Source organism: Phocoena sinus, chromosome 14 (assembly GCF_008692025.1).
Source record: "Phocoena sinus isolate mPhoSin1 chromosome 14, mPhoSin1.pri, whole genome shotgun sequence".
Lineage (NCBI taxonomy): Eukaryota > Metazoa > Chordata > Mammalia > Artiodactyla > Phocoenidae > Phocoena > Phocoena sinus.
In genome coordinates this window covers 42,762,732-42,772,598 of record NC_045776.1, presented here as the reverse complement: position 1 = coordinate 42,772,598, position 9,867 = coordinate 42,762,732, and the positions used below count along the sequence as shown (strand labels likewise).

The following is a 9,867-nucleotide window of genomic DNA, read 5'->3' as shown; positions in this document are numbered from 1 at the left end:
TAGATTAGTGTGTATCTGTTAATCCCAAATTCCTCATTTATTTTCCCCTTTGGTAACCATTGTTTGTTTTCTACATCTGTGAGTCTGTTTGTGTTTTGTAAATAAGTTCATTTGTATCATTTTTTTTTTGGTTCCCCATATAAGTGATATATGATGTTTGTCTTTGTCTGACTGACTTCACTTAGTATATGATCTAGATCCATCATGTTGCTGCAAATGGCATTATTTCATTCTTTGTTAAGGCTGAGTAATATTCCATTGTGTATTTGTACCACATCTTCTTTATCCATTCATCTGTTGATGGACATTTCGTTTTGGATTTTTTTTTCTTTTATGTTTTTTCATCTTACACCTGTCTCAGTATTTCCATTGAGTCATAGTTTTTGATCAAAAAGCAGGTGACATGCACAGAGCATCCATTTTACAAGCAGGAGAGGTTTCTTTTCTTTCCAGCTAACAATGACTGGGGAACATCAGCTCCTATTTTAGGCTTAGAAGAAAGAGAAGTTGGAGGACCAGGGTAGGGCATTCCATGTGCTTAAAAAAGCCCGATTAAATGTTATTTTTATTTTTTTTATTTTTAATTATTTTATTTAAAAAATTTTACTCTTTATTATTTTTTTAATATTTATTTATGTATTTGCACCGGGTCATAGTTGTGGTAGGCGAGCTCCTTAGTTGTGACATGTGAACTCTTACTTGCAGCATGCATGTGGGATCTAGTTCCCTGACCAGGGATTGAACCCTGGCCCCCTGCATTGGGAGCGCAGAGTCTTAACCACTGCGCCGCCAGAGAAGTCCTTAAATGTTATTTTGAAAGTTAAAAGTTGAGGAAATTGGGAGACAAGGTTGTCGTGGAACGAGTACAAAATGGGGAAAGAGGAGATTTTATTTCTAGCTCTGGTTCTGTCACAGACTTTGTGTGATCCCAGTGAGGTCATTTAACCTCCATGGGTTTCATTCCAATAAAGTTAAGAGATTGGACCAGATCATTTCCAGGGTTCCCTCTGGCTCTAAACTTCTGTGATCTGCCCGTGGATGCTATTTCCTATGCCCCGCACAATATCTCCTTGCCAGCTGTGCTTCTGAGCACGCAAACTGTTTATCTTTACCCATCACTGCTTCTGGTCCTGAGATCACTCTTAGCTTAGGTCATTCAACCATACCTACTAGTCTTCAATTGCCTGTGTCTTTTAGAGCCAATATTTGAGTCAACCTACAGAAACACACTGATCTTTTCTAGTTCACTTAATATTCATTAAAGAACTGAACTCATTGCCTTCATTAAACTGTTAGAAGAAAAATTTATTCATTGGCAAATGTTGCAAACTCGATCTGGAATCTCTAAACAGGTTCATATCTTACTCTCTGTTAGTCTTAGATATTTTATGATGAATCCAGATTTCACTTGTCATTCTTTTGACTTTACTTCATTGTTATCATGCAGCTGCAGGGTCTTGATCTTGATGGCACGAAGACTGGCCGCCGTCAGGAACGTGATGGCATCATGCCGTCATTCAGTAGAATCTTAAGTAGCGTTACTTTTGAAGATATGACAGCGAAGACATAAGCCCTGATACCAAAGACTTATAGCTTACAAGGGTAGCCAGAGAGCTGTCAGCACAGAGACGTGAAACCAAATCAGCTTGGAGGATGACACTTGGTGAATCCTGAAGGATGCATATGAGTACCTAAGCACGGAGGGGCTGAGGTGGGAGAGGGGATTGCTTGAGGGAAATTCATTTCAGTGCAATTTACCCACCACCTACTCACTGTTTTCAATGATTTGGCTTTTTCTAACCTCAGATAGGTAGGATTTGGAGGATAGTTGATTCTATGTATTTCTTTTAAAAATTTTTATTTATTTTAAATTAGTTTCATGAAAGTATAGTTGATTAACAATGTTGTGTTTATTTCTGCTGTACAGCAAAATGATTCAGTTATACATATATATACATTTTTTCATATTTTCCATTATGGTTTATCAGGATATTGAATATAGTTCCCTGTGCTATACAACAGGACCTTGTTGTTTATCCATTCTCTATATAATAGTTTCCATCTGCTAATCCCAAACTCCCAATCCACTCCTTCCCCCTACTCTTGGCAACCACAAGTCTGTTCTCTATGTCTGTGAGTCTTCTAACTCAGTATATTTCTAAACTCAAATTTACTTGGCAATATCCAATTTGGGGGAGTCATGTGTCCTAGTGTATATCTGATGTAAGTACTTCTAGAACCTTGCGGTAGGTCCTTGGACGTTTTAGCCCAGTCACATCAACCCTATAGTTTTGTCCAGTGCACATCCCTGAAATCAGGAAAGTGGCCACCTATGGGTATAGTCACAGGTTTTATCCCTGTGAAATATGGCAGAAGGGTTGAAGGTTTAAGTATAACATGGAATGAATGATTTAGGGATGCTTTGTCTAGCAAAAGAAGGCAGGAAGATTTTTCGGTGATTGTGAAGCTGGGGAGATCCTAGCCAGGCAAGGACTTAAGATCTCATTGTCCTCCCTGCCCTTCAACCCTCCCCCGAACCGCTCAGTAAGACAGTTTGAAGCTACTTCATGCTATTTTGAGTACAATAAAAGCTTAACCAGCCTCCACTTGCCAACTTCTCTGTAAAACTTACTGGTGGATGCTGCGGTGTGCTGCACACTCATGACTTCCTCTAAAACCCTCTACCACATCCACTCACTGTGATGCTAATTGTAATTATAGAAATTAAACTATATATAGGCCAGAGATATGAATTTCGATTGTCCTTTTTTTCTGTACAAACATGTATTTTTATTAAAATTTAATTTTTTTTATTGACGTATAGTTGATTTACAATGTTGCATTAGTTTCAGGTATACAGTAAAGTGATTCAGTTATCTATCTATCTATATTTTTTCAGATTCTTTTCTGTTATAGGTTATTACGAGATATTGAACGTAGTTCCCTGTGCTGTACTGTAGGTCCTTGTTGTTTATTTTATATACAGTAGTGTGTATATGTTAATCTCAACCTCCTCATTTATCCCCTCCCCCATTATTATTTTTTTTAGAGCTCACTGGTCCATCTATATTTGTCTTTTGTCCTAACTCCTGACCACACAGGTACTAGATTCTCTTTGGTCGCCACCAGGTTACCTGGTTCCCAGCTTCTTCCACTTTCGATAGCCACAGTCTTCAATCTCTTGTTAACATGGAGTGAGCTTGCAGTCTTCAGAAACCCTTCAGACAAGTTCTCTTCTCCTCCGTGAGGATGGGAAAGAGAGGTTCTAGAAAACACACGGGGGTCCAACTCACTGAGGAACGATTGCAAGAAGAGCAACTTTTAAAATTTCTTTATTTATAGACATTTCAGAACCATTTAAATCAACAACGAATTTTTTTAGACAAAACATACCATGTTTATCTTGAGGTACACATTGGGCCCATAGACAATGCTCTGGAAATAATGCAACTGTTAACTGGTAGTTAACAACCCTACTTTTCCAAGCAAAGAAACTGTAAAGATGGTTACAAAAGTCTTTGAAAAGAATATACCATTTTCATTTAAGTCAAGGAAAACTCCCAAATTTTTGACTAATTGAATTCAACTTTTAGGCTTAGCTTAAGCAATATTTTAAATGGAGCTTAATATGGAAATGGGAGAAGAGATTTATAGCTAAGAAATGATCTGAGCCCCACTACATGAGATTGTAAACAAAGGAAATTCATCATCCGATAAGCTCATTACAAAACTCGTAGCCTAAAAATTAGAGCAGCAAAATTACAGAGGGTATCTGTATATACTTTTAACAGAAATCACGTTTACCCTTTGTTTCTAGCTTTCACAATGAGACAAATTTTGAAACACCAAGTTCTGAAGACTAAACGATGTGATTGGACAAGAAGTGGTCATAAAATTCCACACTATTACAGTCCCACAGTATAAAAATCCTACTTTCCATCATTTGCACTCTGGGCATCTTACTTTTCTTGCCCTAGCAGCCTGGTGCCATTGTATTCCTAGAAAAATAGTGGGAATTGGGATTAATGGTCATAGATTCTGAAAGTCTTGTGTGTCCAACAGCAGATCTCACTTTTCTGATGGACTGAAGTTGAAATTTTCTTTGAATCGTTCACAGTGGTCTTTGGAGAACTGTGTTTTTTTTTTCAGTTTGTTATTCCAAATGTTAACCTCATACTCTTTAGGCATGATGAGTAGTGATTTGTGATACAGTGTGTTTGGAAAATGAAGAGCCCTCCATTCATCCACCCCCACCCCCTGAACTTCTCGAGGACTCGTGTGCACAATGTGCAGGTGCTTCTGGAATGTCGGCAGAGGGTATTTACCCACGTCTGAAAACAGCTGGAATGGACAGTCATAATATTTCCCTGTAAGATTGTTTTATTTCTACGTGAAACAAGAATAAACACTGCAATTTAGCCGAGTGGGCAGCTCGCTGCAACTCCGTAAATGTGAATGTTCTATGTGGGTCGAAAGGGTCTAAATGTAAATTTCACAGTTCATAAAGTTGAGCAGCTCAACTTAAAAGAGAGAGAACGTGCAGGCGTTGACGAGATTCTGAGAAAGAATTGGTCTGTGTTTCAGTGCTCCGTCCCAACCTGAATCAGGCCCACGTTTTACATTTTAGCTGCTTGGTTTGGTTTATTGCTGTATTTCTTAAGGGGGTCACGATGGTTTTGGCCATGCATTTAAGGAATCCAAGAAAGAGTCCCATTTGGACACTCTCCCCCAAGCACAGGGCTCAGTGCACAGATTGCAGGGAACCTGCCAGAAGATGTCCTCAGTCTTGACCTGGTTGGTTAGAAAAGGTTCTGCATGTGGGGATCTCTATACACTGCTTTTCACTGCAAAAATCGCAGCTCAGAAGGGAAGGGCTGTTTCCTTCCTAACCCTGTTGTGCATTCCTTGTCTTGATTCTCTCTGGCTTTGCATGCCTTGTCTAGTAAGGGCACCATGTGGCTTTGCAGATACCAAAAGATACTTACTACCAATTAAAAAAAAAAAGTCCAATCAGTAGAAAAGAACACTAGTCAGTGGGAGTCAGAGATACTTGCTGCCTCCAATGCTTTCCAAGTTTCAATGGTCTTGTAGTTTTTCTTTTATACCCCGTTAATAGAGGCTGCCATTTCTTCCTTCTGTGGGTTCTTGAGGGACAGGGCACACTTAGCTCTCCATCCATCCAACTGCCAGGAGAGTTCATGTTTCTCTTGCACATACCCAGTCTCAACAACTGTGGTTTTAAACATAAACCTTATGAGTTCCGAGAGGGCAGGAACTGTGTCTTTTTATCAGCCTGTCAAGTCATACTAGCATAGTGCCCGGCACACAGATGATGCTGTGAATTTTGAGTATGTGAATGAAAGGCCACAGTCCCTGCCCTCAAGGAGTCTCTATGTTGCCATCGATATAAACTCAACGTACATATGCCAAAACAAAAAGGACTTTGTGTCGCGGTTTTGCAAAAAAAAAACAAACAAAAAGAAAAAAAGATAAAAGGAATCAGTTGTTTATGTGGGGCAACTGTCATAGTAAACTCAAACCCACTCATTCCTCCCTCTTGAACTGAGAAAAGCATACAAGCACTAAGGATTCACGAACGGATTCAGCAGGGTTTTGCCAAAGAAAACTTGCAACGTTTCAACATCATCCTTTGTTTTTATTTTAAAGGAAAGTTCTGAGAGGTTAACTTTACCTAGGGAGTTGCCCCTCACACAGAAGGATGCTTTCTCAACATGAAAGTCATGGAGGGGCTGCATGTCATCTGAGTGCAGTACTAGAAGCTTCTATATAAACTTGTCAGTTACTTTTGAAGAGGTGCTACAGTTTGATAGATTCTACAGGGTACTCTTTTATGGGGCACTTTTAACCTAGAGTATTTGCATTCTGGGAGACATGTTGGGGGGAAAATCCTTTTTTTTAAAAAAAGAGATTTAAGATGGAAAATGAGAAAAGGTATCAATTCACCCCAATTCTAAACAATGAGATGGATTAAAAATATCTTGAATGCCAAGAAATGAAGCCATATATTGAACAGGTCTGCAAAACTAGACTGGTGGGTCTTGTCTTTCCATGTGTGTATTTATTCTGATGAGCAAGAAGAGTGGATAATAACATATAAGCCAGTCCTGCAAGTCACACTGACACCTGGGTGGCTGTCTGCCCATCTCGAATGTGGGGACAGACTCTGGGGGAGACAGGGCTAGGGACGATATGCTGCTCGGAGAACAAAAACTTTTCTAAGATTTATATTCCTTCAAAAAGTCAAGAATTATGTTGATGCCATTATGTTTTGGAGTATTTATTCACGTTTGGCAAAAACTGTCAGACTGGGTCCTGGGATTGTTGGAATGAAAGTACGGTAATCATGTATTTTCTTTGGAAGAGAGGAAAGAAGATTTCTGAACTAAACAAGTACTCTTATTGATACTTTAAAAAATGATGCAACAGATGTAGCACATATCAAAGCAGAGGATGGTATGTCTGATTTCTGAGCTCTCCTAAAGCACAAACCATGTTGAGAACACCTGACACGCTCTGAGAAATGCTCTCCAGACCCCTCATCACCACATACCAGGAGAATAAGACCCTCAAACCCGAGAAGAATTATCACTTGACAGAAATGGTCATTTCCCCAGACACTGATCAGCACGGGAGTATTCTATGTAAAACCCAGCCTGTAATAGGTTTAAAATCAAACTTAATTCTTCAATACAGACTCTCTACTGATTTGTTCCAAGTTTTCTGTGATGGAGCCTGATAAGACTGAGCTTCGAGGGACAGGGTTCTGAGAATCTTTGGAATCATTCTGTCCCATTTCCTAAGAGAGTCGACTTAATTAACGTCCCCAAACTTCAGTGGATATTTGAAAGTGAACAGATGTTATCTAAAAGATCAGACTCATGTTTAAAACATACATTTGTATTGTGTAAATATACATATACGTATATATTCTGGTCTTCTTTATCTCTGCTCAGTAAAATTAGCAGCAGTTACAGATAAATTATTGTGGTCATGACTTATTATTTCTAAGGACATCATAGATCCTCTCTACTAGCACATGACTTTTGTAAAATGCCTTTTGATAAAAAGATCCCCACCAAGCACGTAACACTGCAGTGTCATTTCGTATCACTAACATTTTCAGGCCCAAGAGTAAAACAATTAGCATTGAGCAGTCCGAACGACAGAGCACAGAATAAATTGTCTAAAGGTGATTCTCCCAAAGGAGGGAATTGTTCAAAGGTGTTTTTTTGTTTTTGTTTTTTTTAAAGATTCTTATGTCTTTCAGCTTTGGCTATTTTGTAAATAAATATCACAACTTCTCGCATAAACCTACTTGGGTAACAGTTATTTCTCTGAGCATGCCTTTTGTCTTTTAGCAGCTGTTGAGTGTTGAGTGATGTACAAGGCACACCTCTAAGTGTTCTGTACAGCATTTTTATTGATGTACAAAATAGCCTGTTCACCATTCAAAATCATAATCTGCATAGTAAGAGTTTTCTCTTATCCCTATTTACAGAGAAAGTTTTTAGTGCAAAAAAAATGTGAAACTGTGTCCCAGCCCTCCCCTTCTAGAACACACATTTATCTGTTTTGTTCAATGCTACCTGGGGTTATTTGGCTATATTTTGGGCCTCCAGCCGTTAATGAATTGCAGGATTTTCTTCACCTGCAGTTTGCTCAGTTTGAAATCCTCGGAGAGGATTTCTTCCGTGAGCTGGACAAGCAAGTTTCCGTCAATCTTTTCGGTCACAAAGAATGCTATGACGTCTTCGGACAACCCTATGAACCGCAAGGACTTGGACACTTCCTCTATGGAGAGTCCCGACAGGTCGGCAGGTGGCTGCCACGGGGACCCGTCACCACAGGAGCGGGGGGCCAGCTGGAGGTGGAGGGGTGACGAGAAGGGGTAAGACATGGAGAAGATGTCCTGCGTGCCCTTCTGAACAAAGTACGGGTCCTCGGAGAGGTCCGGCGACCCAGACTCGGGGTCTTCCTCGGCACCATCGATTTGCAGAGGCAAAGGTAGGGTGTCGAGGGCGGCTTTCTCTTCCACTGGCCTCGGGGCCCTGGGAGGCAAGGCGGGGCACGAGATGCTCTGCTTGGCGGGGGCTGCAGTCAGGGTCTTCCCGCCCGTGCTCTCCAGAGAGTAGCTGGCCGACTTGGGACACCCCGGGGCACTACTGCCGGGCTCCGTGGGCCCGGGCCCGGGTGGGCTGGCCGCCAGCTCGTGGCCGTCGAGGTCGAAGGCTGCCGGGCAGTTTCTCTTGGGCGTGCCCGGCGTCTTCTGTCGGGGGTAACTGTAACTCCTGCTCGGATCCAGCAGGAAGTTGCTCCTGGTCTGGGTCTCTGACACTCCCGAATAATGATTAGGCCACGAGAGCCTGGAGGACAGAGCTTCAGCAGTGGGACTGCCAAACGGGGACTTGGGGTCCATGGAATCTGCTTGCACTCGGTTACACGGGTAGCAGGAAACGGGAGCGCTTTCAGGAGGACTCGTGTCACTTTTAGTAATGCTGCTTAAAAGCCAAACACAGAGAGAGAGAGAGATGAGTGGGAAAAAAAGAAAAGTAAAACATCCAGCCTATCCTTATCCCATTGATGTCACTTCTGAGTAGAAAAGTGTAGCTAGGCAACAAATATTATATTTCTTATCGTAAAGCACCTGCTTAACGTCACTGGGCTTTTTTTTTTTTTAAAGAATCTTTAAATTACTAAAATACATCAGTAACTATGGATATGAAGATACTGATTTAATATGCTATAGCAGAGATGGCAAGTATATAATTTTTTAAACAAGAAAATCATTGTTAGTGGGTGCCTGGATCTTTGTGATGAGAAAAATCTTTAGCCTTGTTTGGGCTTATCACCAACAGGTGCTGTGACTGATTAGCGATGTCTGCAGTGGGCAAGGGTGGAGTGAGAGAGCAGTAAATGAGTGACACATGCTTGTCATTCTTGGGCTACAGTGACAGGACTACATCACCACCACTGATGACCTTATATCCATCCAAGAGTCTGAGGCTGGAAGAAATGTTTCGAATAAAATCCTTACTCTTGCTTTGGTTTCCGCACAATTGCGTAACATCACCATAAAGATTTAAATGTCCAGGGAACAAAAAAGTACCTGCCAAGGAGAGCTACTTTAACCTGTCACATGTGATCACACTCAGCTCTGGGGCCCTATCTTAAGAGTGACCGTGAAACCAGAGTGTGCTCAGAGGTGGGTGATGGGATAGCAGGTGGGACTGAGGCTGCCTCTTGGAGGAGACTTACATCTTGGCTGACCTCATGGTTTCACAGCCTGATCAAGAGAGGTCGGGTGGACCTACATTTGTTTCTTTAGACCTAAGAAACAGTTGAAGGTTACATGGAGATAGATTTCAACTGCATATAATGAAAGATCTCTCAAAAAAGTTATCGGCATGTGCCAACCATGGAATGAGCTGCAGTGCAAAAGAATGAGCTCACGGCACTGGGAGGATCCAGATGGAAGTGTAAGACTGCTTTACAGTGATGGTCAGGGACTCTAGCACTGGGTGGAATTCAGAGTAGACGGCCGACAGGACCCCTGCCATTCGGGTCCTCCTCGAGGGTGCTGTCTGTGTGTGTTGAAGTCAAAGCGGAGACAAGTAGATGCCAGCCTTAACCACTGAACCCCTCACAGACTCAGCATCTTCCTAGGTCACTGGCTCTTCCATCCTAGCGCAGAACCAACAGGGCCCCATCATGCTCATCCAGTTAAAAAAAAAATTTTTTTTTTTCTTTTTTTAAAAGAAGACTTCCTCTCCTACCACCCTGCCCAGGGGATGGCTCCTTGACACGGTTCTCAAGGATCGGGGACCTGGTTGATGAGGGAACCATGTG

The 9,867-nt window shown here is 41.5% G+C and overlaps 1 protein-coding gene across 4 annotated transcripts in view; it reads right to left on the bottom strand.

Annotated features, from left to right (window-relative positions):
• Positions 1 to 3,315: 3,315 nt before the first annotated feature.
• The window catches only part of GAREM1 (GRB2 associated regulator of MAPK1 subtype 1), a 207,979-nt gene continuing 201,427 nt past the window's right edge, over positions 3,316 to 9,867 (bottom strand). For 3 of the 4 annotated variants that reach the window (XM_032603229.1, XM_032603231.1, XM_032603233.1), the window contains one exon: positions 3,316 to 8,519. In XM_032603229.1, coding sequence (XP_032459120.1) covers positions 7,622 to 8,519 — 898 coding nt within the window. In that variant the 3' untranslated portion in view covers positions 3,316 to 7,621. The remainder of the gene's footprint in view (positions 8,520 to 9,867) is intronic. The other variant, XM_032603230.1, reaches the window with a different exon arrangement.